The sequence below is a fragment of the Schistocerca serialis genome, chromosome 6 (genome assembly GCF_023864345.2).
Source record: "Schistocerca serialis cubense isolate TAMUIC-IGC-003099 chromosome 6, iqSchSeri2.2, whole genome shotgun sequence".
Lineage (NCBI taxonomy): Eukaryota > Metazoa > Arthropoda > Insecta > Orthoptera > Acrididae > Schistocerca > Schistocerca serialis.
Window position 1 is genome coordinate 199,221,338 of NC_064643.1, and position 27,705 is coordinate 199,249,042.

At 46.0% G+C, this 27,705-nt stretch overlaps 1 protein-coding gene across 8 annotated transcripts in view; it reads right to left on the reverse strand.

Moving 5' to 3' along the window:
• LOC126484548 (protein grainyhead) overlaps positions 1-27,705 on the reverse strand; it is a 321,553-nt gene that overhangs the window by 45,220 nt on the left and 248,628 nt on the right. For all 8 annotated transcript variants that reach the window (XM_050108104.1, XM_050108101.1, XM_050108103.1 and 5 more), the window contains exons 7-8: positions 15,135-15,229; positions 3,439-3,495 (exon numbers count right to left, since the gene is read on the reverse strand). In XM_050108104.1, coding sequence (XP_049964061.1) covers positions 3,439-3,495; positions 15,135-15,229 — 152 coding nt within the window. The remainder of the gene's footprint in view (positions 1-3,438; positions 3,496-15,134; positions 15,230-27,705) is intronic.

A 27,705-nucleotide genomic window follows, 5' to 3' on the forward strand; every position in this document is an offset into this window, starting at 1 on the left:
GCATATCGAGCGAACAACTGCTCCTTTATTCATCAATTTGGTGTTCATCATCCTTCCACACGTTTTATTGGGCGCGCCGTACGCCTGGCCCCTTTCCCGGCGCACAAGAATGCGCTGTAAGAAGTCTTTATTAGCCGCGCACCATTTCGGACAAACCATTAGGCGGGTATTTTATGGCGACATCTGCGCTTACGGGAGCACCTACATCGTCGGGCAGAAATAAGAAAAATGAAATGTGCATAGAAGAGCATGTCGAAAATTTATAATGGGCGAGTGCTGATAAGAGCGACAAAGTACCTGAACGCAGTCTTATGTTTCCGAAGAGTTATCGCGAGCATCTTGAAGAGGTTCGAAACTTAAAACTTGCCGCGATAAGCTAGAAATTACTACTCGTTTAAAGACACAAAATTACACTTCGAATTCAACTAGCTATGGTGTGTGTAACATGCGTCTGAACGTTTTCTCCGTGTTTCAGCAGATATTTGCAATTTCGTTTTCGCACTGTGCAGCAGGAGTCAGCCCAAACAAATACCGCCCGTCACGTCTGTTATGCGACGCCCATTGTCAACGGAAGGCGCCGTTTGTTTCCCGTTACAAGGAAAATCATTTCTAAAGCGTAATTTAACGAGCCCATTCGTTAGAGCGATCCGAAATTAGTTATAGAGCCTGGATGTGGTTTTTAGGCGGTGTTCCACATCCCTCTAGGTGAGTACCGGGCTGGTCCCCATGTCCCGCCTCAGTTACACGACTCACAGACATTTGCAACACATCCGCACCTTTCCATGATTTGCACTAGACGCAGACAGATGGGGTACTCTGATTCCGTCCCGGGGGGTATGGGGGGGGGGGGGCAGGAAGGGCATCCGGCCACCCCTTCAAATAAACATAAGCGATAGATAGAATTACTGTCCCTGTTAATACATATCGATAACAGTAATATCGCACTAGCAATCTGGGACCGCTCTATAAATGAGCGCGTAAACTTCCGTTTTAAAAGTAATTTTGTTTGTAACGAGAAACAGACCGATGCTTTCCTCAACGCTTGGCTTGCAGGAAGCATAATATGATTTGTTTGGGGTGATCACAACTACATACTGAAAACGAAATTGCATATACTTGCAAAACACAACAGAAAACGCGCGTGACGACTCTCGGGAGGGATATCCTGCATATAATATGGGGTGTTTTTGCGAAGTGGGGACAAATGGCAGGAAAGAACTCCTAAGAGGACACGGAACAAAAAAAAAAAAAAAAAAAAGATCAAATGGACACATGGCCGGAAATGTGTTCCGAGAGAGGTACATTCGCTCGGAGGGGGAGATACAAGATCTTTGACAGTGTAGGTTTCAATGGTTGAAAGTGAACATGAGAACATACCACGCAAGTGGGAATTTTCTGTGTGTACTAGTGTTTTAACTCCCCTCACAAGAGGGCAGTGAATTGGAGCACCGTCGTGTAGTAGCTATATTGTCCTTCGTACCACCAAAGGAAAGTCTTCCACCACGGGCATCAGGGACAGCGGCAGGTAGTGCTGATATGCCCAGACTGTGAAGTGTTGTGGAAGGATGGTTGGTCCCACAAGGAGGACGCCAAAAATCCCCACCCATACACTGAGGCTTAACAGGTGCTGGCAGTTTGCTGCCACCATACTAAGGGGATTCTCGTTGGCCCAAAGGTGAGTGGTTTGAAAACTGAAGATATCGTTCCTCGTAATGGTGGCCTCATCTGTGAATAGGATGGATGACATAAATTCCAGCCCCAGGAGAGACCTTTTCGGCTAACTAGCGACAGAATCATCACCGCAGATTTAGGTCTATAGGTAATCATATGTGATACGGATAGTCGCAGTTGTCGTGTACAATGTTCCACATGGTTGTCTGGCCTGTCCCACGGAGATTGGCTACCTGTATGGTGCTGATACCACGGTTATTGTCAGGTATCTTTCATCTCCACCCTCAAGTGGGTGTATCTTCCTTGGAATCCATTTCCAGACATATGTCCACATGACTTATGATAATGAATACAGACCGAAGCAATGAATTAAAATTTATACCAAGGCTGGGATTTGAAACCAAGCCTAATGCTCACTAGGCAGATGAACTAATCACTTCGCCGCGCTGGCATTGTGGCTAACACAGCTGCATGGATTCCCTAGTATGGCTTCCAACGTAATACAAACTCCAATTCATGCCTCAGCCCATGTATTAGGAAAGGAGGCGTACTAGGGTAATTCGTGCAGCTGTCTTAGTCACAGTGCCAGGTGACAGAATGGGTGGTGCATCTGACTAATGAACAGGAGACCAGGATTCGAATCCTGGCCTTTGTACCAATTTTATTTCATTACTTCGGCCTGTTTCCATTATCACAGATAAAGTGGAGACTTAACATGTGTCCGGAACATATCAGTACCATCCGACCGCCGTGTCATCTTCAGGTGAGGGTGCGTATAGGAGGGGCGTGTGGTCAGCACACCGCTCTCCCGGTCGTTATGATGGTTTCCTTTGACAAGAGGCGCTACTATTCGGTCGAGTAGCTCGTCATTTGGCATCACGAGGCTGAGTGCACCACGAATTTGGCAACAGCGCATGGCGGTTGGATGGTCACCCATCCAAGTACCGGCCACGCCCGACAGCGCTTAACGTCGGTAATCTCACGGGAACCGGTGCATCCACTGCAGCAAGGCCGTTGCCGAGTTAAGAAGGGGAACATCAAAATGGGCTGAGGCGTGAATTGGAGTTTTTACTAGAGAGGGTGACATATTGGGTTAATCCGTACAACTGTGTTAGCTACAGTGCTGCGGTGGTGCAGAGATTAGCGCTTCTGCCTAGTGAGTAGGGTACCTAGGTTCGAATCCCGGCCTTTGTGCAATTTTTAATTCATTGTTTCAGCCCGTTTTCAGTATTGTACATACAGTTGAGACTTAATATGTTTCTCGAACATATAATTGCATCTTTTGCTCCTTATCCGCTTAGGAATTGTTTCCTGCAGTTTGTACCTACTTAGCAATATAAGTCTGTATATGAATGTGAAATATGAATACAAAGTGACTCGTTCAACATCATTACAATTACGTGTACACATGATCCACGGGACATAAAACTGGAGTTAACAACACATATTACCCTTACTGCGCTTTTTTTCCTCGATGACTGTGAAAGTTTTTGTACACAGCAATGAGAACGCACTGCTAAGAGGAGAAAGAACTGAAGCAGCATTGTTGCATCATGTTGGCAGCTATACGGGGAGAATAACAATCGCGCTGCGGTCGTCGCCCCACGCTGTGGGCGCTCGCTCGCCCGCTCCGGAAATTACAGAACGCCGTGACGCTGAGAAATGCGCGGTCAGCGCACGTATGCAACCACTCCGATTACGGCGTCCAGATAAGTATCTAAATCACTCCTAAGTGCTGTCCGCGGGCGCGGGCGCAGTCCGACTCACCTTAACTCCCTTCTGACTGCTGAAGTCCGTGCTGAGACACTGCACCGCCACGTTGATCTGAAACAAGAGGAGAACACATACACAATGTGAACATAAATCGCGCCTGTTGCGGCGGCCAGCAGAATAATGGGTAATAGAACGGGGGCTCGCGGCGTCGATAAACGTGCCAGGATTAGGGCGGTGCCGGCCGGGGGGGGGGGGGGGAGGGGGCAGGTGCTCGTTACTCGGCGTGTCTGCCTGTCAGACCGACGCGCTCTCCTCTAGTTTGTTGACCGCAGTGGCGCGGTCCTTTCTGGGTGCGTGCTCTGGAGAATCGGCGCCAAGTTTCTCTCCGATAGCAGGGTGTGTCGCACAGGGCGTTGTCGGTCCGTGCGTCTGGTCACTGGTGACCTGGTCAGTTCATTAGTGATGACTGGGTGTTGTGTGATGTCCTTAGGTTGGTTAGGTTGAAGTAGTTCTAGGGAACTGATGACCATAGCTGTTAAGTCTCAGAGTGCTCAGAGCCAGTTCATTAGTGATCAGGGGTCAGCTTTCGACTTGTGGCATGTCTCAGTGAGCAAGATAAGGCTCAAAATGTACTTCCGGTTTACGTATACTAGCCACTCTGCCATAGGGAAGCATAAGAACTGCCTTGTAAATTTTTTTATTATTTATTTCAGCCTAAAAAAAGAAAGGCTCTGAGTACTATGGGACTTAACATCTGAGGTCATCACTCCCCCCTAGAACTTAGAACTACTTAAACCTAACTAACCTAAGGACATCACACAACACCCAGTCATCACTAATGAACTGACCAGGTCACCAGTGACCGGACGCACGGACCGACAACGCCCTTTGCGACACACCCTGCTATCGGAGAGAAACGTGGCGCCGATTCTCCAGAGCACGCACCCAGAAAGGACCTAACATCACACACATCCATGCCCGAGGCAGGATTCGAACCTGCGATCGTAACGGTCTCGCGGTTCCTGACTGTAGCGCCTAGAACCTCTCGGCCACCCCGGCCGGCTTTCAGCCTCAGATCACCAAAGTGATATCATTACGGGTTTCATCTTGAAACCACGTAATTATCAAATGACCTGTCTAAAAAGAGAGGGGAAAGATGAACAAAAAGGAAGAGATCACCTGAAAATGACTTGGTAATAAATCGAAACAGGAAATAACGTAATGTGTGACCTGAGGTGACGATGTCATTCTTTGTAACAATAGGTCCACTACCAAAGCAGTCGTCTTCGCCAGACGCTGCTGCGACTCCGATGACACTATAGTTGGTGTCCAGGAATCAAATATATGTAAAATAATTTCTAGCAGCATTTGACCAAGAAAACTATGTTGGTCATCAAAATATTGTGCAGAAGCGTGCTACTGCCGTCGGTCTCAACACCCGTAAATTCTTAAGTTACCTCACAAACACCTAATGAACTGCGCTGAATTGGTAATGGATTTAATAGGAACCATTGTCCAGCAAATGTGCTTGTACACCTGTTAATTAATTTAGGTACTAAGGGAGCAAAAGCACATTTTCCACTATCATGCATCTGCTGCGGGAAATAATGACACCAGCAGCAATTTGCCATGCCTCTTATAATTATTACATTCGTCATAACGTAACTATTGTTCTAACAATACTTGCCGGCCGAAGTGGCCGTGCGGTTAAAGGCGCTGCAGTCTGGAACCGCAGGACCGCTACGGTCGCAGGTTCGAATCCCGCCTCGGGCATGGATGTTTGTGATGTCCTTAGGTTAGTTAGGTTTAACTAGTTCTAAGTTCTAGGGGACTAATGACCTCAGCAGTTGAGTCCCATAGTGCTCAGAGCCATTTGAACCATTTGGAACAATGCTTAACACTAGCCTTGCTGCTGCATTTGAATAGGAAGCTGGCCATTAGTGGATGGAGAGACAAATAATGTGCAGTTTTACCCGTGAACATTGTACATGTACCTTATTACTGACACATTTTCTGAAAACAACAACATTTGGAACAACGCAAATGCACCACCACCACAAGCACCACCTCCACCACCTCAAAAAACTGGCAGACACAGCAGCAGCAGCAGCAGCAGCAGCAGCAGCAGCTGCCAGAACAGCTATGTCACGATTGCAGCATTAAATTTCTATTGTATTGGTTGCAATATCCAGGGCGAAACGACTCAAGATGACGCGTTCATACTGGAAAACAGAACAAGACATCCAAGACTCTTCAATTTTCTGACATTTCGAGGTGCTGTTCTAAAACGTAAACTAACTTTCGAAGTGGGTACAATATCATGGTGCGTTAAACCCTAATTTTCCCTTGATTCCGAATACTCGTGTCTCCCTCGCAGTTTTTCGCAATTTGTATCGAAAAGGCGAAGTTCGTCCGTTACTTCGTCACCTCCTCTTATTTCCGCTGTACCCTTCTCTTAATGCCGGCCGAAGTGGCCGTGCGGTTAAAGGCGCTGCAGCCTGGAACCGCAAGACCGCTACGGTCGCAGGTTCGAATCCTGCCTCGGGCATGGATGTTTGTGATGTCCTTAGGTTAGTTAGGTTTAACTAGTTCTAAGTTATAGGGGACTAATGACCTCAGCAGTTGAGTCCCATAGTGCTCAGAGCCATTTGAACCTTCTCTTAATGGCCAGGAGCTGTCAATAGACCGTAAATTAAATGTGGCATCTGCTGATACTTCCAGTCATCTTGTACGGCTCTATGGCATCAGGTACGAACCTCTTATACCTCCAAACCTTCCAAAACAAAGCAATCCGTATAGTAAAAGGAACTAACAGATACTTCCTCGACACATACATTAGATAACAGAGAAAGCCACCGTCTACTCCCTTATTCAGAACAAATAAAATTTTATGAACAATCACAAACTCCGCCCCACGTCTTGATCCAAGATCTAGGGAATGAACCTCTTGATGCTTCGCGCAGAAGGCTCAAACTGACCAAAACACGACAATTTATAGATGAACACCCGAACGTACGCTACCGTACCAGTAAGCGGCGATCAAAAATTTTCCGTTCGAAGACCGTACTGTCCAGAATCGGTATGCTAATCAAGCAATATCGCCGTGTGCGTTAAAGCAATTATCCCAGCGACGCATCAGGTTGAAGTTATCCGTTTAGAAAAATAAGCGTGTCCTGCTGCTTGAAGGAGTCCGTAACTGCCTATTGCACATTCTCGTCCGACAGTTATCATCGTCCCTTCAATGCATTTTTTAATGGTCCGAAGGCGTCTTGATCGAATGGGGAGACATCAAGGCTATAGGGTGCCTTCTCACATAATGAACTAGGCTGGCCTCCCAGATCGACCGGCGTCTCATGTCGAATCGCAACCAGCATTGTGGTTTTCGACAGACGTGCTGGCCCATACACATTCATCATTCTTCGATGGATGTCTACCGGTGTTCGTCCTTCGGCAACCAAGAAAAGAACAACAACACGCTGATTCTGTTTAGACACATTCGGTAATAACGTTGCCATAGCTCTCGTTTCCGCATTTGCCGCATTCACGGCATGAAGCCACGAATGCCACAATGCTTCCTTTCCTAAATGTCAGTGCTTATATACCTGCACCCGCCAGGATAGCCGAGCGCGCTAACGCGCTGCTTCCTGGACTCGGGTAGGCGCGCCGGCTCCGGATCAAATCCGCCCGGCGGATTAACGACGAGGGCCGGTGTGCCGGCCAGCCTGGATGTGGTTTTTAGGCGGTTTTCCACATCCCCCTAGGTGAATACCGGGCTGGTCCCCACGTCCCCCTTCCCACGCACGGGTTCCCGGGTTCGATTCCCGGCGGGGTCAGGGATTTTCTCTGCCTCGTGATGGCTGGGTGTTGTGTGCTGTCCTTAGGTTAGTTAGGTTTAAGTAGTTCTAAGTTCTAGGGGACTGATGACCATAGATGTTAAGTCCCATAGTGCTCAGAGCCATTTGAACCCACGTCCCGCCTCAGTTACACGGCTCGCAGGCATCTGAACACTTTCGCACTATTCCATGGATTACACTAGTCGCAGACAGTTGGGGTACACTAATTCCTTCCCAGGGGGGTACGGGGTGGCGGCAGGAAGGGCATCCTGCCACCCCTTCAACTAACATTGCCACATCCGATGAACCATGCCGACCCTGCGTACCAGCGGGATAAACGGCACAAGCAAAAGAAAGAAAGAAAAGAAAGTGCTTATATACCCGCACCGGAGTCGCTCCGCGTTGCACATACGCTGGGGCAACACCCTCAAACGAGACTTTTTGATCGCCCCCTATAGTTACACAAATTTTCATCACTCAAATTCCCGTTTTCTAGACCACTCTAGCGCAGTTTGGAGTCAGATGGTTAAAATGGAGAAAAATCAGCGTTGCCCTCTTCGAAGAGGGACATTGCGTTCGACTGGCCGCAGTAGACAAATTTGCTTCAGATTATTGTGTTGGAGTCTACGCGGCGCTAGTCTGCACGTTTCTCCTCACTGCATGGGCATACGCTGCCGTTTGTACACCGGTCAGTTCACCAAACGTTGTAGCAGACGCGCCTTGTAATAGCGATCTGGCTGGAAATGCAGCCACTGCTTCTTGTACTAGATGTCGCTCGCGACTCGGGATCGGGCGCAACGCCGGGTGCCGCGTCTGCATGCCGGCACGTCCCGAAACCCGATAATGGCGGCCATCGTTCACGAACCGCGCGGCCCCGATAACGACCGCCTCGGCAGTCGTCCAAGACGACAATTTATGGAGCTCGGCCGGCGACTCATTCCGGAAGCACAGGAGCGCGCGGTTGCTGGCGGCTGTGTAACGGTGCGGACGCGACCCGCCAATCTCTTCTAATTAGTGGACGGACTCGTGAGGCACGCTGATCGGCATTTGTCAACGACAGCAGCGGCGCACAGTGCGATTGTTCAGGCGGGGACGGCGATAGCGGCCGGGCACTCTCCTACTCCCCCGCGAGCCGCAGAAATAATTGGTAATGCGGCGATAGCATCGGCATAGCTGCCGTGCCGTGTTCAAATATATTGGCGCTATTTGTTTACCCCGTGACGCTTGAGCGACCGCGCGGCTGCTGGCTACCGGATGAGCAGTTCGTAGCTGCCGGTCATGCTCGCTTGCCTTCACAGAGGCGCTCTGCCGGGCATATACCTTTCAGCTGCACTCCCATTTCGGCGCTTTTCGTGGACAACAACGGCTGAGGCGTGTGTACGTAGCGTGCCGCGGCGCGCTTGTAGTTGCCAGTGTTGTTGTTGTTGTTGTTGTTGTTGTTCAAAAATGGTTCAAATGGCTCTGAGCACTATGCTACTTAACTTCTGAGGTCATCAGTCGCCTAGAACTTAGAACTAATTAAACCTAACTAACCTAAGGACACCACACACATCCATGCCCGAGGCAGGATTCGAACCGGCGACCGTAGCGGTCGCTCGGCTCCAGACTGTAGCGCCTCGAACCGCACGGCCACTCCGGCCGGCCTGTTGTTGTTGTTGTTGTTGTTGATGATGATTATGATTATGATTATGATGATAATGATGATGAGGACAGAGGAAAGGGGAACGGTGAAATCAAATCGTGGCAAAAAGTCACAACTTTTGAAAAGCATCACCCCAGCGTGATGTGGAGCGTACAAGGGACCATTTTCTTGGAAAGGGTAGAAAGCGTAACTTTTTTTTGAAGATTATTATTGAGATTAGTTTTTCCTTTGAAAGGTTTCCAGTACTTGTCGAGAGCTATAAGGCTGCAGACACCGGTTACAGCCGGCCCACGATTTCAACACGATTTGCTGAGCTATCATTCCTCCACGGTGGGATTACTGAAGAAGGCACGCCTTAAGGTAGACCTCGTTCACGATCCTCGGCCAGTCAGGTACTAAACCAATACTACTACCAAAAAATTCTCGAAAGACTTCGAAAATGAGTCCTTCGTGTTCGTCCACACAGTACTAACAAGGGAACCTCCCCACCGCACCCCCCTCAAATTTAGTTGTAAGTTGGCACAGTGGATAGGCCTTGAAAAACTGAACACAGATCAATCGAAAAAACAGGAAGAAGTTGTGTGGATATACAAACTGAGTAGTCCATGCCCAAGATAGACTATCCCTCATGTTGCCTGAGCTCAGGAGCGCCGTGGTCCCGTGGTTAGCGTGAGCAGCTGCGGAACGAGAGGTCCTTGGTTCACGTCTTCCCTCGTGTGAAAAGTTTACTTTTTTATTTTCAGACAATTGTTATCTGTCCGTCCGTCCGTGCGATGGATTTGACGGTCTACACACGAAAGAATTTGAAAACGTTAAAAACATATGTTTTGACAGAGCACAGGGAAAACTGTGCGACTGTGAAACTGTTGCATTCATTTGTTGCAGTTTATGTGACAAACTCTTACGTTTTCATCACTTTTTTGGGAGTGATTATCATATCCACAAGAAAACCTAAATCGCAAAGTGTACAAGTTAGGTGGGGTCGACAACATATTCCTGTCATGTGACGCACATGCTGTCACCAGTGTCGTATAGAATACATCAGACGTGTTTGCCTGTGGAGGAATCTGTTGACCTATGACCTTGCGATCAAATGTTTTCGGTTCCCATTGGAGAGGCACGTCCTTTCGTCTACTAATCGCACTGTTTTGCGGTGCGGTCGCATAACACAGACACTAAACTTATTACAGTGAACAGAGACGTCAATGAACGAACGGACAGATCATAACTTTGCGAAAATAAAGAAAATAAACTTTTCACTCAAGGGAAGACTTGAACCAAGGACCTCTCGTTCCGCAGCTGCTGACGCTAACCATGGGACCACGGCGCTCCTGAGCTCAGACTATCCTTGATGTTGCATATCTTGCGCATGGACTACTCAGTTTGTATATTTTGCTTATTTTTTTTATAGTTCCACACAACTTCTACCTGTTTTCTCGATTGATCTGTGTTCAGTTTTTCAAGGCCTATCCACTGTGCCAACTTATAACTAAATCTGAGGGGGGTGCGATGGGGAGGTTCCCTTGTAAGTACTGGATCCTGCATCACGATAATGCACCATCCCATACTGCATTGTCTGTTGGGCAGATTTTGACATCGAAGCGAATTGCATTGCTACCACAATCTCATTCACCGGACGTGGCACTGGTTGGCTTTTTTTATTTCCAAAAGTGAAGTTAGCTGTTAAAAGGGACCGTTTTGAAACAGTACAGGACATTTAAACGGGTGTAACAAGGGCTTTTGCTGGTATACTGGAAGACGAGTTTCAGAGATGCTGCCAATAATGGAGCAACGTTGCAGTAAGTATGTGCTGGCTGAAGGGAGTTACTTTGAAGGTGATACCAGTCATGTTAGTTAAAAATGTAAGTGAAGGCGTTTTTTTCGGACCAGTCTCAGTACCTCGCGTATCATGTCATTTCTGGAAACACAGAATCTACTCTGTAGGAATCAACATGGATTCCGGAAACAGCGATCGAGTGAGACCCAACTCGCTTTATTTGTTCATGAGGCCCAGAAAATATGAGATACAGGCTCCCACGTAGATGCCATTTTCCTTGACTTCCGGAAGGGGTTCGATACAGTTCCGCTCTGTCGCCTGATAAGCAAAGTAAGAGCCTACGGAATATCAGACCAGCTGTGTTTTTAGCAAACGGAAGACAGCATGTTGTTCTCAATGGAGAGACGTCTACAGACGTTAAAGTAACCTCTGGCGTGCCACAGGGGAATGTTATGGGACCATTGCTTTTCACCATATATGTAAATGACCTAGTAGATAATGTCGGAAGTTCCATGCGGCTTTTCGCAGATGATGCTGTAGTATACAGAGAAGTTGCAGCATTAGAAAAATTCACCGAAATGCAGGAAGATCTGCAGCGGATAGGCACTTGGCGCAGGGAGTGGCAACTGACCCTTAACATAGACAAATGTAATGTATTGCGAATACATAGAAAGAAGGATCCTTTATTGTATGATTATATGATAGCGGAACAAACACTGGTAGCAGTTACTTCTGTAAAATATCTGGGAGTATGCGCACAGAACGATTCGAAGTGGAACGATCTTATAAAATTAATTGTTGGTAAGGCGGGTGCCAGTTTGAGATTCATTGGGAGAGTCCTTAGAAAATGTAGTCCACCAACAAAGGAGGTGGCTTACAAAACACTCGTTCCACCTGTATTTGAGTATTGCTCATCAGTGTGGGATCCGTACCACGTCGGGTTGACGGACGAGATAGAGAAGATCCATAGAAGAGCGGCTCGTTTCGTCACAGGGTTATGTGGTAAGCGTGATAACGTTACGGAGATGTTTAGCAAATTCAAGTGGCAGAATCTGCAAGAGAGGCGCTCTGCATCGCGGTGTAGCTTGCTGTCCGGGTTTCGAGAGGGTGCGTTTCTGGATGAGGTATCGAATATATTGCTTCCCCCTACTGATACCTCCCGAGGAGATCACGAATGTAAAATTAGAGAGATTCGAGCGCGCACGGAGGCTTTCCGGCAGTCGTTCTTCCCGCGGACCATACGCGACTGGAACAGGAAAGGGAGGTAATGACAGTGGCACGTAAAGTGCCCTCCGCTACACACCGTTGGGTGGCTTGCGGAGTATAAATGTAGATGTACCTTATTGTCGCACGTCGTATGTACTACTTTCTCACAGCAATGTAAAAGTCATAGAGCGACGAAGACGAATACTAAGCGGCTTAAAGCGAAAGTTGATGAGGTACCTGGGTGTCAGTACGCTTAAGAGAAGCTGCTTTTCGAAGAGTAATGGAGCGACAGGTGGAGTAGGCGTGGTACTGATGCTGTGTTACGTAACGGGAGCGGAGGCTGGCGGGTCCCACACGTGGGGCCGGCACGGCAGCGGTCCACCTGCAGCGGGCGCGACTGTCGGCCCGCGGGCAGATAAGTCTTCAGCTCCGGCCGCGTCACGCGATCCGGTGCGGTGCGGCGCTCCGGCGCAACGCGGGTAATTAGGTAGCCCGCTCGCCTGCCGTTAATTGTTGTCGTAAATCGTGCGGCCGCCTCTGCCCCACGCACCGCTCGCACGCACACACGTAACGCTCCGGCTGCAGAGGAGACCTATCGCAATTAAAGTTTCCCGCGATATTGTTTACTGGCTGTAAAGTGCTCACACGAAATGACGCCGAAAACTCCGTAAAATGCGGCTTCCACGCTGCCATTACGGCTCTCGCACTTAAAATACGACAGCTCTGATGAGATGTGAATTGCCCCGGTAATTCCTCCCCGCGTGTGAGAGCGTGGCGTCACACGTGTGTTGTACGCTTGCTGGTTCGTCGTTTACGTTAGACGTCGCTGTTGTAAAATAGAATGTTGTGCAATTTTCTACACTACTACTCAAGCACTGGGTTCATGAAAGTGTAAAACAAAGATTTGTAAATTAACTGCCGGTGAATGAATCTCCAATACAGCTTTCTACGGCTGGGTCCCGCGTCTTCGTGCAAAACACAAATTTTTCTCCGTTCTTTTCTTTTTCTTTTTTCCAAAGAAAATTCTTAGACAGGGTGCAACAAAATTCCTTTACAGTCTTTGAGGACAGGTTCCCCACTCAAAAACTAGGAAAAAAAGGCAAGTAATCGTGGGCTCCAAAATGAATATCGAAGGAATTGTGAGCATATGCTCATCTTCCCTACTGCTGAACTCATCTCTTCTATTGAACAAGGGCTCATAGCTTTTAAGGTATGCATTGTAAAGCCCATGTTTACTAGACTTTTTTTCTTATTTTGTTATATATTTCTTCCTCTGAAAATATGGAAACCAAAGAGCTCGCAGTAGGGCAGATGTGTTTCACAATAACGAAGATGAACAATAGCTGATAGTTCTTAAGGTATGCATTTTAGAGCCAATATTTGCTGCACTTTTTTTTCTTGCTTTGGTGTAAGGAACCTATCCTCAAAATCTGTAAAGAGAATTTAGTTATACTGTGTATGGTTGAGAACCTGAAAACGGGAAGTGGTTTACGCATGGCAGGACAAGAAAACTTTTTCCCCTGATAAATCCATCTGTTTAGCGTGGTATCATTTATTCAGGCATTCTAGTTACTGATATCATCAGATCAAAATTTAGAACTCGTAACACATCCAGCTTATGGATAGGGTTTATTCCAACTGACACTGAAATTGGTTTTACGAATTTCTAGGTTTTAATACGATGGCAGCAGCCGAAACATGGCAATAAGCAAAAATACAGTAACCAATCTTGTGAATCGTGAAAATTCATGAACATCTTGCGCTAATTTAGGGAATTTATTCCTCTCATCAATAAGGAGAATATGTATGCATATATTTTTGCTGTGAACCTGTCTACTCTTAGGGCATCACGAACCAAAGGATGATTTACTCAAATACTTGTAGTGTAAATACGAGTTAAAGCCCTTTTCGCCTCCAATAGAACGGTAAGAAATGTTGACAACGTTTTTATCTGACTTTTTTCGCACATAATTATGCTCTTTCTTCATGAAGTGTATTTGTTGTGCTTTAAACTCTCTCGTGCATGCAGTCTGATGGATTGGTCATTGTAGAAATGCTTTACAATGCCATAATGTGTTATCTGGCTACTCCTGCTCACTGACATTGTGAAGTTAAAGAATTACAAGCAGTATATTCGCTGGGCAAACATACAAATAAACATGTTTTTGTTGTGTCACATGTAACTGTCGTGCAGCAATTATTTTGTTTATGGCGATGAAGGTAAAACCTGTTGGGAAAAATCTACTCTTCTCGAATACGAACAAGGTTGCCAAGCTTATAGTCTCCATTCGACGGGCGGATGCATACTATCAATGTCACAATTCGGTCAAGTCAGTTAGGAGGCCAACGAACTGATTCATTTATAAATGCCACGATAGCCGTAACTGGTTGTCTCATAATTGGAAACTGGGACTCCAATCTCTGACTAGCATACAGCATGTTCGATGCGACCCGTATATTTCGCTAGTCATGTTAGCAGGGACACTCTCGCGATCAAGAGCGACTTGCTAGTAGCGTCTTGCTTTATAAATTGTTGGTTGATTCCTTCTTGAAAGCACCGCCTGAACGGGCGGTGAAAGTGCCGACTTATGACGTAGATTCAGACTAGGGACCAGCCGCTTCGAAAAGGGCTAGCCGCTTCGAAAAGGGCCAGCCGCTTCGAAAAGGGCCAGCCGCTTCGAAAAGGGCCAGGAACTTCTAGAACCAGCTACTTTGAGAAGGATAAGCCATTTCAAGAACGATCAGCCATTTCAAGAACGACCAGCCACTTCAAGAGTCAGACTCTCGCCGCGGAGGCCAAAATTAATGGCTAAGTAGGTCGCTCGCTAGCAATCTGAGAACGCGTTGCTGCGATACATTAAACTGAAGTTGGAAAGGAGCTGTCTCGAGATGGCACAGTAGCTGAATAATAAAGACAACGCTCCGGATCTGAGGTGCGCGGCCGGTTAACGGTGACCAGCGGGCGATTGGAGCCCGGGGCGGGTGTCTCGCTGCCGGGGCTGGAGCGGCTATACATATTAATGAGTCGGTCGCCGCCGCTACCGGGCAATCAGCGTGCCACTGCACATTTTGTGCGGGACGTTAGGCTATCGAAACTCGTGCTCTTAACGGGGCCTCACTATTTTCATAATAGCGCCGCTGCTACCATTTGCAATTATTCAAATTGATTGCCGCCGCCGCCGCTGCTGTCGTTGTCGTTGGCAGGGCCGCGGGCGGACCGGCCGCTGTGTGTGTACAGCGGGCAGTTCGCCCTCGAAGGCGAAAGATCTCAGGGCGCGGTGCGCTAGCTCACCTTTGCAGAACTCTCCAGCGGGTTCCAGTAGACAGCGATGGCGTTGTGCGACACTTCCTCTATACAGCCCACCAGGCCGACGCTGTTCTTCGTATCTGGAACACACAACGTTCACGCTGACATAGGACGGTACACTCCAGTGACACATGCTTAAGCATACTTGCACAACGGCTCGTTCGTAAGGAGACACAGATTGTAGTGTACAACAGAATCCATTGACAACTGAGAGCTCTTCAGTGATGTTATCAGAGTGCTTTGACGTATGGAACCTATGACCTTGCTTGAGTGCACAATCGCTCGTCCCCAGGGAACACATATTACAGTTTTTTTATGAAATAATGTATACTGCAACTTTCACTTGCTATTAATAATTTATTAGCACGAGGCGCTTCTGCAGCATGCTGCCATCATCAGGTGCTTTTACAGTTACTTTTACATTGTAATTAACATTGTAATTAATACGAAATGAGGTTAGTTTCCTTTTTTGTGTGCCGGGGTGGCTATATGTCGAAAAAGACGCCTGTTCAGGAAGATAAAAATGCTGTGGTATGTACACCACGTGATAAGAATGATTAGTCATTTTTTTTAGTGCATTTCGTTGTATCGCACACTGAGCACAGTACCAGGTTCAACACAACTTAACACTTTCACAATAATTTGTTTATATCAATCCGAAGAGTCTCAGAAGCTATGATAAACCAGTTTCTATTGCTAAAACTGGAGTATACCGTGAAGATGCAACATTTATGTCTAGATGTACTTATGTCATGGCAAATATTAGGTGATTAGTTGATAAAAGTAATTTTCCTCAACTAAATGAGCATTTAACATTACAGAAATTTTTAAAGAAGTTAATATTGTTTCTTTCCAGTTCATCATTTACTACCACGTCTCCATTTGCTGTGCCATGAATAAATATTTCCAGTTCTACACGTAAGTCCATTTCGTGTCCCTTGTCCATTTTATGTAATATATGAAGATCATACGCAATATCATGGAATGGGTGGCCCGTGTTTTTACACGTGAGTGACTATTGTTAGTTTGGTAGACATTTATATGGTCGCTGTATCTTTTTTGGAAGTCTTACCTTCTGAGACTCTTTGGACTGACGTCAAAAAATGATTGTCAAAGTGTTAAGTTGTGATGTACTTTTTTCTGTGCCCTATGTGCCAGACAACGAGATTACCAACAAAATGTAAGTAAATACAGTAATAAAACGTCTAATCATGCTTATCACACAATGTACACACTATAACATATTTACCTTCCTGAATAGGTGCCTTTTTCGACACATATCCTCACTGGCACACGCAGCAAAGGAAACTAACCTAACTTAATATTAATTACAATGTGAAAGTAACTGTAAATGCACCTGATGAAGGCAGCCTGCTGCCAAAACGCATCGTGGTATTAAAATATTTGTAAGATGGTGACTGTTGCATTATACGTTATTTCATAAAAATATTATAATACAGCCCTTAAATAACATCCATACAACAGGGATAAATTTAAGTTAAACAAAATACAGCGTACAACAGAATCCATCGACAATGGAGGACTATTCAGAGATGTTGGCAGAGTGCTTTGATGTAAGTAACCAGTGACCTCCGGAATAATATTGCATACGACAAATGGAACAGTTCAGAGAACCAAGACTTTATCGTCCAGTCGACGACGAGATCACTACAGACCGAGTATTCGCTCGGATTCGGGGTGGACAGGGAAGCCGTGTCTTTTTGAAAAGAACCATTTCAGTCACCTCGCACATTTTAGGGAAATCAAGCAAAATTGTAAATCTGGATGGCCGACGGTTAACTGAACCACCGTAATCCACATAGTGTGTGCAGTGGATTATTTGTTCCATCGTGCTCGAACATATTGAAACAAAAACAAGCAACGGCATGTTATAAATTACTGCACCATGTGTATTGTAGCAGAGGATATGCTCCTTTTCAGCAACTGTCGAAATGTCAACTACCGTCGTTCAGAACAGCGAATACCAAGTGACATTTACTGGTTAAACAGTAACAATTTTGAAAAAAGTCATATTTCCAAAACGGCAAAAGCTGCCGATACATTAATTATATATTTACTACTGGTTTTGATCTTCTGATCGTCCTCAGGAATTATTAAATTATTTACAACTTTCTTACAGTGGCGTCAAATAAAATATAAGCCATCCTGTGTCACTGTAGGGAGCACGTACAGTGAGTACCTCCATACGAAAAGATGGAACCTAATTGTGACGGCATATGAGGACCGATTAACTGTACTAGTATATTTTATTATTGAGTGTATAATGCATATTGCTGTCGGTGGCAGTGACTCAGCAACAGTAACAACCTTGCCATACAGGCTGTTGTAAATAATTTTATGATACCTGAAGAGTATCAGAAGACGAAAATAGGTAATAAATAAATAATTGATATACTATAATGCACTTCATACCCACAGTTTAGAGAAAGTGCAATATTTTGAGACACGTCTTTTGAAGATAAATTGGGGATTTCAGCCACAATGAGGTACCGGAAGACAGATGCCGGTAACTTCTCATTTCTCCTGTGTTGCGTAAAAAATTAGTGAAACTGCACAAGAAACCACAGACCCTTTATGTCAAACTACGTCGCCAACATCACTGAAAAACTCCAAGTTTGTCATTACAGACGGCGTGGAATGAATCAAGGGAGACATTAAATGGTAAACACTAACAATCTTTGACGACGATAAAGGAATAAATTCGCCTAATATATCTTAGACATGCTTTTCAACAAAAGATGTGAGCGATCTGTGTTTACATGTTGAAATGGTGCGTGTAACAAAAATTGTGGCTTTATGAAAACTTCTGTGTGTAGGTCGTGTGAAGCACTACATGCAACAGATCCGAGGTCTTACACATGCCATTCGTAATTCTATGGTTCGAAAAATAATCACTAAAACATGTTCACGCTAAACAGTATGAAGTTTTTAGCATGCAGTGACATAATTATTCAGTACACGTTATAAATTAAGTTCTTGCGTTAACATGTATTAATAACAGCTAGCCATAATGTTATTTGTTAGTGCCACACGGCTACATGAATCCGAAATGGTCTCATAATATGTATTTTTACTTACCAAAAGCGTTCCGAACAAAGCAAGCATGAAAAAACACGAATAAAATATTAAAACTCATTTTTCATCCGTTGCTTGCTAAATATTGTCAGTACAGAAATTGTTTGGAAACGTAATACGAAGGAGAAATAAAGTTGCTAAAAATAAGTTACATTTAAGTGAAATCCTGTAACTGAAATAACAGGTAAAATACAAATTTTCTAGGGATCGTTGGTATATGTTAAATAACACTTGCGCGGAGTTACTCATTGAGAGTGTCTTAAACGCAAAGCAGTCAGCGACTTGCAGTTGAAATCCTCTCATAATATGCAAATAAAATGTGTGAAGTATTGTTCAATGAGCAACATGTTATAGTGGGTGTAAAATTGTGTTGCTGTTGATACAAGTCAGAGGTGGCAGAAATCAGGTCCTGGATAATCCATGCAGCGCGTTCTCTGCCTTAGCGTCCTGAGCCCTCGCACTTATCATTATCTGCTTTTCCTATTCAGTACGTCTCAGCTGATAGACCTGTGATCTTGCGCACTATTCAGTCCAACAATCCGCTTTCCCATTGCAGGATGACATCTGGGGGCCAAGTATTTTGCCACCACCAAGACCGGATTTTCGTCCCACCGGGTTGAGACAAGTCTTGTGAAGGTGGATTGGGGACTTCAGCCACGGACAGGCTGAAGAGGAAGACAGATACCGCGAAACTCACGTGTCTGCTGCTGTAGATCACATTACCAGAACTGCAGGTCATGGGTGGACTGTTACTTTGGTGAAACAAACTGACCATTGAGTTAAGGTCTTCATTGTAGTGTTCAGAAAGGTGCGCAGAATTTATTAAGCGGCTTCGTAAACGCAGAAAAATGTAGCAAAAGCAGATATTGCCTGCAGGGGAAGCGATGATGCTGTAAGCAACCAAAATATAATACCTGCCGTATTATCTTAACAGAAATATTTTAAAAAATGGTAATTTTGAATACATATCTGTAAAGACATTTTTAAATACGTATTCTGGTAGATATTGTAATTTTTATAGATATACTTTGAAAGATAAGCAGATACGAGATGTACACACGCTCACAAAAGAGGCGATTAAAATGTCAATTTAGTTTTCTGTGGTTGTAAATTATCTTTGGATGCACCACTATACCATGGACATTACAAATACTGTTGTATAGTCAATTTAATCTTTGGCGCTGTCAATGTCATCATTTACTACCGTACTTTAAAGATGAGTTTAAGTGCTATAGTACATCCATGTCAAGAACTTCGAAATCTCATTCTACACTGAAGCGCCAAAGAAACTGATATAGGCATGCGTATTCAAATAGAGAGATGTAATTAGGCAGAATACGGCGCTGCAGTCGGCAACGCCTACATAAGACAACAAGTGTCTGGAGCAGTTGTTACATCGGTTACTGCTGCTTCAGTGGCAGGTTATTAAGATTTAAGTGAGTCTGAACGTGGTGTTATGGTCTGCGCACGAGTGTTGGGACACAGCACCTACGAAGTAGCGATGTAGTGGGGATTTTTCCTAACGACCATATCACGAGTGTGCAGGGAATATCAGAAATCCGGTAAAAAATCAAATGTCGGACATCGATGCGATCGGAAAAAGATCCTGCAAGAACAGGACCACGATGACTGAAGAGAATCGTTCCATGTAACAGAAGTGCAACCCTTCCGCAAATTTCAGTCCTGGGTCATCAACAAGTGTCAGCGAGCGAAAGGTTCAACGAAACCTCATCGATATGGGCTTTCGGAGCTGAAGGCCTACACGTGAACCTTTAACGACTGCCTGACACAAAGTTTTGCGCCTCGCCTGGGCCCGTCAACACCGACACCGGACTGTTGATGACTGCAAACATGTTGCCTGGTCAGACGAGTCTCGTTTCAAATTGTTTCTAGCGAATGAACGTGTACGGATACGTAGACATCCTCTGAAACCATGGACGCTGCCTGTCAGCAGGGTACTGTTCCAGCTGGTGGAAGCTCTATAATGGTGTGGGGCGTGTGCTGTTGGAGTGATATGGGAGCCCTGATACGTTTAGATACGACTCCAACAGGTGACATGGTACGTAAGCATCCTGATCACCTGCATCTATTCATGTCCATCGTGCATTCCGACGGACTTGGTCACTTCCATCAGGACAATGCGACACCCCACACGTCCAAAGTTGCTACGGTGTGGCTCCAGGAACACTCTTCTGAAAGTAAACACTTCCGCTTGAGTATATCTGGGATGCTCTTACCGATTTATGGACAGCCCTACGGGACTCATGGTGTAAATTTCCTCCAGCACTATTTCAGACCTTAGTCGAGTCCATGCCACGTCGCGTTGCAGTACTTCTGCGTGCTTGCGTGGGCCCTACACGATATTAGTTAGGTGTACCAGTTTCAGCGTAGTATCCAAGGTGAGTTTCAACATGTCAATACGCTCCAAAGGAAAGCGTCCTCAATCGAAAGAACCTGCGGAGCTATTCCTGGGACCTGTACGCGGCAAGTTGTATGGTAAAAAGCGCACAAAACCGAGTGCAAGTAGGGGCTACGTAGCGTGGCCTGAGCTCAATGAAACCAGTCGGCGATGGCTGGAGCAGTGTGCGGGTTTCCGAGAAGCCGAGGTGCACCTGATTCGGCGGCGCCGCACACCGTCTGGAGAGCGAGTGGAACCGGTCAGGGCCTGATGGAGTGGGGGTCCACCGGGATGATCCTAATGGAGACGGCCGGTGCAGCGGCCACCGAACCTGGCGTGGCGTGGCAGCTAATGAATGGCGGTGCTGCCGTTGCTTGCTATTGTCTTCTCAGTCAGGGACTGGCGAGCTGCCCCCAGCCGGTTTCGGAAGGTGGTCACGAACATGGACCGAAAAACAACATCTGGCCCGGAAGGTCTTCTCCACCACTTTCTCTAATAAACAACGCGTACGTGTACACGAAGTCACGTGTGAAATTGTTGGTTGGCTTGTGTGTGTGTGTGTGTTTGTGTGTATGTGGGAGGGGGGGGGGGGAGAAGGTAGAGGGGAGAGGGGAAACTTTTACAAAAGTGTGTGTGCTCTCATCAAGTGCACCACCCAACAAACAACTACGATGAATTCTGTGGTCACTCCTTGAGACTCTGGAGATATTTGGTAAATACCTCGGGCCCTCGTGGACAATATGGCGATAGGGAACTTTGCGCCACCACCTCTCTCCATCTTTCGTGCCGAAAACAAAAATTTCTTCCACTATCAGGACTTTAACTGCCTGCCACATTTGCAGATTGACACCGCATTGGAATACATTAAGGACGTTAGGCACGTTAATTTGTGGCATTTACTTGTAGTGAGAATCTAAATTTTTCACCATTTCGATCTAATTTATTTGAACGTACATCAGTTTGTCTGTACAGTCAGTACTGGTCAGCAAATAACGCAAGAAATTTAATATTCGAGAGTTGAAAAATGCATTTAACTCTGCGAGTATTACTCATTTAGCGAGTAAATTGCCATCGCGCCGAATATTCAGTTGGTGTCTACTAGTAACAGAGGCAGATTTCTACACACCATCGAAACTATCCCTGTTCGCATCGAAACTATCCCTGCATTACCAAACTGACTTTCTTGTTGCCTCAGGATGTGTCCTACCAACCGATCGCTTAATTTAGCTAAGTTATGCGGCAAATTTCTTATTGTCCCAGTACCTCCTTGTCAGTTATTCGCAGCCGGCCGTTGTGGCCGAGCGGTTCTAGGCATTTCAGTCCGGAACGGCGCTGCTGCTACGGTCGCAGGTTCGAATCCTGCCTCGGGCATGGATGTGTGTGCTGTCCTTAGATTAGCTAGGTTTTAGTAATTCAAAGTGGAAGGGAGTGATGGCCTCAGATGTTAAGTCCCATAGTGCTCAGCACCATTTGAACCATCTGTTATTCGCTGTACTCATCTAATCTTCAGCAGTCTTCTGCAGCGACACATTTCAAAAGCTTATATTCTCTTCTTGTCTACAGACCTCCTACTTATCGCTGAAGTTTCACTACTGTACGAGGCAACTCTCTGGAGAAATGCCTTCGTAATAGACTTGCAAACACATTTATGTTTGATGATGACTGGGTCCACAGCCTTCGTGAAATTTTTAAATGAATTCATACCGATTTAAGTTGTTAAAACGTTATTTATTGCGACTACAGTTTCAACTTGTATTATGTTTGACGACTTGAGAAAGAAGTGTCGAAATTTGAGTCGCAACAAATACTGGCTAATAGCCTATATCGGAAAGGTTTCGTTTAGAAGCTTACATTTACATTCGAATTTTCCTTACTATTGACAGTCTCATTTTATATGCTCTCTAGTTCGCCCACGATCAATCATTTTACTGCCCAAATAGGAAAACTCTTCGATCGATTTACTTTTAGTGCCCTCAGCATCGTATGATTTAATTCGAGTATATTCCATTACGGTTTTCCTTTCTTTAATTTTGCTGATGTTTATCTTAACAATCTTCTTCAAGTCACTAGCCAAACAAATAAATTCCAGGAACTGGCGATAGGCGATACACGAGATATTTTCAATTGCAGCTACAGTGTTCAGTGGTTAACAACGCGATGCAGTTCTCGACAAGAGCTAGACGATTACAGCGTACGCCCTCCAGATAAAAACTCGACAAGACCCGTGCAAGTGTTCGCCGCGAAGCATCAGCTGCAGCAGCAGCAGCAGCACCTGGCGTCGCGGGCGTTCCCCGTGCGTGGGCGTGGTCCGCGCCCTTCGGCGGACCCTCCTCGTTACGTTGGCCAAAAACAAGGTGCGTGGATGGTGGCCAAAACGAGCGCCACGACGGCACCAGCTTTAATTAAGGCCCCTGTTAGCGGGGCGGGCCGGGGCGGGGTGTTTTCCCGTCCTTTGTATCTCATCTGGACGCACCCCTCGACTTCTTTTTCTCGCGCTCCGCCGGCCGAGCGCGCGTCGCCGTGCCGCGTCTAAAGGTCAGTGGCGGGCAGTGACCCGGCGCTAACGCCGGCCACCGAGGCTGGCCTACACTGCACCACATATTGGCCCCCGCATGTGTTACGCGCGGCGTGGTAGCTGCTGCAACTGTTAACGTCGCTGGCGGAGAGCGCCCGCCGAAGCTCTCGTGCTCCTACCGGACGCGCTGGTCCAGTGCTCAAAGTCCACAAGATGAGCGGGCGAGTAAGCTTCGTAGCATTGTCTTTGGAGAGTGTGAGTGCCTACTGGGATTTTTACGAGGGGTTTCAAAAGTTACACATGTCCTCCCACGCTAAGACAACTACGCAACGAGAGTGAAGCATTATCAGAAGAGAGTAAATGTTCTTGGCTTCTTGCAGACGCGTTTCTGCTGCGGTACGGATAACAGATGCATCTCACTGTGTAACTGAAATGACGCAGCAGCTGCGAACGTACTCCACAGTCGAAGTACCTAGATGAGGCGTCTCGCTGATGGAGGATTTTTTTTTCTGTGTCTTAAAAGTGGTTCAAATGGCTCTGAGCACTATGGGACTTAACATCTATGGTCATCAGTCCCCTAGAACTTAGAACTACTTAAACCTAACTAACCTAAGGACAGCACACAACACCCAGTCATCACGAGGCAGAGAAAATCCTTGACTCCGCCGGGAAGCGAACCCGGGAACCCGGGCGCGGGAAGCGAGAACGCTACCGCGCGACCACGAGCTGCGGAGCTTTTTTTTGTGCTCCCGTTTAAAGGTGATGTAGACAGCAGAAGTAAAACTTTATCCTTGGAAAATATGCAAATATTTCGTGAGAGTAAGAATTGTATGTTACTGCCAATGTTATTAAATCAAATAAATGACCTTGATCAATTACGCAGACACAAATCACACGTAATACGTGCGAGAATGCAGTCTGCTACCGTTGCCAGCGTTTATCTCTTGCAGCTGCTTAAACCACATCCCACGCAAAATGTCGCCACTGACTTGCTTGTAAAGCATTAACACAATGACGAGTAACCATATAGGTCGATCTAACTATCAACGAATGGTTCGAAAAGCAATTTCTCCCTGTTTAATAAATTCATGAGTTAACATAATATACAGTCAGTGATTCATAACGGCTTCCTAATGCCCCCTGAGCGTATATTCACTTTAGCTTTACAAATTGTATAAGTTACAATCAGGGAAACAAAATCCAGAACTGCATGATACACGACTGACTCCAAGGACAGAAACCAGACGAAGAAGAACGAAACTGGTGCAGGAGTTCCCATGTTCTAGAACAGTGGTTGCCAACCTGTTTTGGATCATTACCACTGAGTGCAAGCAGACATTAGCTAGTACCCTCCCTCTCCCCGTCATTATTACCAACTTACTTCTTTTTTGTATCGCCATCAATAGTGTTTAATAATTCCAGTTCTGCCTGTGACAGCTATAGCGTGAAAAGTCCGATAATTTTATTAATTGTAACAGATGGTAATACAGAAAATGGAAACTGTGTTAGAGAGGTACGCTATCAGTATAGAGAGAAAAAAACGTGGAATAAAATGTACGAGTGTGTAGTCTGTAAGGAAAAGAAACACGAAATTGAGAGTTAAAGTCTCATCCAGAACGAGGCAATTACGGAAGGAGCCCAGGATAGGACACTAGAAGGATGGAGAAGGAAGTCTGACGCCCCTCTGTCATGGGAACTGTAAGTAGGCTGTTTAGGTTTTTATATAGGTAACGCCACGTAGCGCTCTGTATAAAAATCACTGGCTGTGCTGTGTGCAGTCTGTGGCTAGTTTGCATTGTTGTCTGCCATTGTAGTGTTGGGCACCTGGATGTTAACAGCGCATAGCGTTCGGCAGTTGGAGGTGAGCCGCCAACAGTGGTGGATGTGGGGAGAGAGATGGCGGAGTTTTGAAATTTGTAAGACTGGATGTCATGAACTGCTATGTATATTATGAGTTTTCAACACTATTAAGGTAAATACATTGTTTGTTCTCTATTAAAATCTTTCATTTGCTAACTATACCTATCAGTAGTTAGTGCCTTCCGTAGTTTGAATCTTTTATTTAGCTGGCAGTAGTGGCGCTCGCTGTATTGCAGTAGTTCGAGTGACGAAGATTTTTGTGAGGTAAGTGTTTTGTGAAAGGTATAGGTTAATGTTAGTCAGGGCCATTCTTTTGTAGGGATTATTGAAAGTCAGATTGCGTGGCGCTAAAAATATTGTGTGTCAGTTTAAGCACAGTCTTGTATAATTGTTCAAAAGGGACGTTTCAGAACCACTCCACCATTCGCCTTAAATGACGTAATGGAACTCCGGAACTTAAACATCGTTGTCCGAGCTGGAATTTCAAAGCAATAGTTTGGTATATTGTGCCATATTATACCCTTTCATCACATATTGGTATATTTGTTTCTGTTATATCTTCCATTTATGTGATCATCAGACAGCCTCGTCCGCAGCTCACGGTCTTGTGGCTAGCGTTGGCGCCTCTGGATCACCGCGTCCCGGGTTCGACACCCGGCCGGGTTGGGGACCTTTTCTGCCCGAGGACTGGGTGTTTGTCCTCATCATTTCATCATCATCATCACCATTCGTGACAGTGGCTAGATTGGGCTGTGTAAAAATTGGGACTTTGTACGGACGCAGATGACCGCGCAGTTGAGCGGCCCACAAACCAAACATCATCATCATCATCATCATCATCATCATCAGCCAGCCACAACCATTTCAAATGACGTCTGCCATCAGTTTCTACAAATACAGACGACACACATACACATACACCCAATTTAAACTGAACTTTATGAGGAGAGCCTCTCAGACCACTGAGAGCCACGAAATATCTCAGCAACACCTATGCGCTAGTGTCTCTGTTTCTCCGCAAGGCATAGATATTGTGAGGAATCGTACCACTTTGTTGTATACGAACGTTGAATGTTAACCTAAGTGCTAACACGCGCCTCGGAATAGTGAATTCGTGTATCTCGTGTACTGCGCTACGTGCGAAACGGTGGCTGGGCACAGATCTTCCTCTGCGAGCCACGGCGGCTACCTCGTTGGTGGTCCGCGGTGGGTGTGCCTCTGCTTTACAGACCTCTGAATCGTTTGAACATAAGCGCGCGTGAACGTGAGCTCCCTTGCTCGGCGCCCGTGTCTGGCAAACAGACAAAATATCAGACAATGAGGCAATTAAAAACTGTAAATTAGCTTCCAGCGCACGTACACTGCTAAGCACAGGCTACGGAGATTGCGCGCCGTCCTTTGCTTCTTTTTTTTCTCTCTCTCCTTAATAACGAGGATGAGGAGGTACAGTGCGCGAGAAGATGGAACGGGGGAGATGGAGGTTGGAAGACGAAGGGGTTAGGAGGAGGGAGAGGAGAGTGACGCAAGACTGGTGGTAGGGAAAAAAAAAAAAAAATCGTATCGTTTGTATTCGGCGCGGTGCGGTGCGAGCATTGTCCCCCCACTCACTTAGCGTACGACCTGTAATTAGCCAGCGGGGAGATTGGAATCAAATTATCGGCCGCGGCGCGTCTCGCGGTAATTGAAGAAGCGCCGGACGGCCAGTATGCCCGCTTCTGTCACTCACGGCCGTCGTCCGCGCGCAGCCCGCTATTAATATTTATACGCCGCTTTTTACCTCTCAGCTGCAGCGGTGAGCTGGCGCTGCCTTTTATTTTACGGCCGTGGCGGCGCCCGATGTCTCACTCTGCCGAGACCCTGAATCTTCAGCTGCCTTGCGTGTGGCGCAGGACCTCCGTCCCGAGTTTCGTTTCCTACAGAGGTCTCGGCAGTAATTACTGTCAACTTTCTCTTCGAGGGCTCTGAGTTTAGGAAGTTTTCCGTAGCATCCGACGCCGACCCGTGCTATACACTGCGTTTGACTATTGTAGGTACAAAAGAAATGGGCGGGTAGAAGACGAAACAAGCAAATTATCCAAATAAACGTACGTCCGGATACCAATGGTTTCCCAGTCCGACTTAGGTACAAGTGAGGGCATGCCAATCTTCTCGATCTCTTCTTTAGTGTATCTGCCATAGGACGTGTTTCAGCTGGAGGCTCTCCATCGTGTCCTGTTCTGAACATCTTCGTCCTTCGGTTTGTAAGGTTGTCCTCTTCCAATATCGTCCAACATTCTAATTCTCTTCCTACCTCTTCATCTCATTCCTTCCACTGTTTCGCCTACAACTGTTTACTACAGACAGTTCCTACGCAGTGTATGTCCCAGCCGAAACTTTTTCCTCTTTCTGATCACTTAACAATAATCCATTCCTCCCCCTTTTCTTCACTGCTTCTTCAGTCCTATGTCTGCCAGTCCACTTCACCTTCTACATTCTTCTCCATAACCACATCTCAAAACTTCCTAAATATCTCTCTCTCCTTTCTTTTCAACTGTCCAGGACTTACTCCTGTAGAATACTACACTACAGACATTACATTTAGTATTTTTCCTCAGCCTCACTGAAATTCTTCTAGACGTAACTGCCTCACCTCTTCAAATGCTGTTTCCAATAGAATCGTCCTCCTAATTTCTACTCTACAGCTTCCG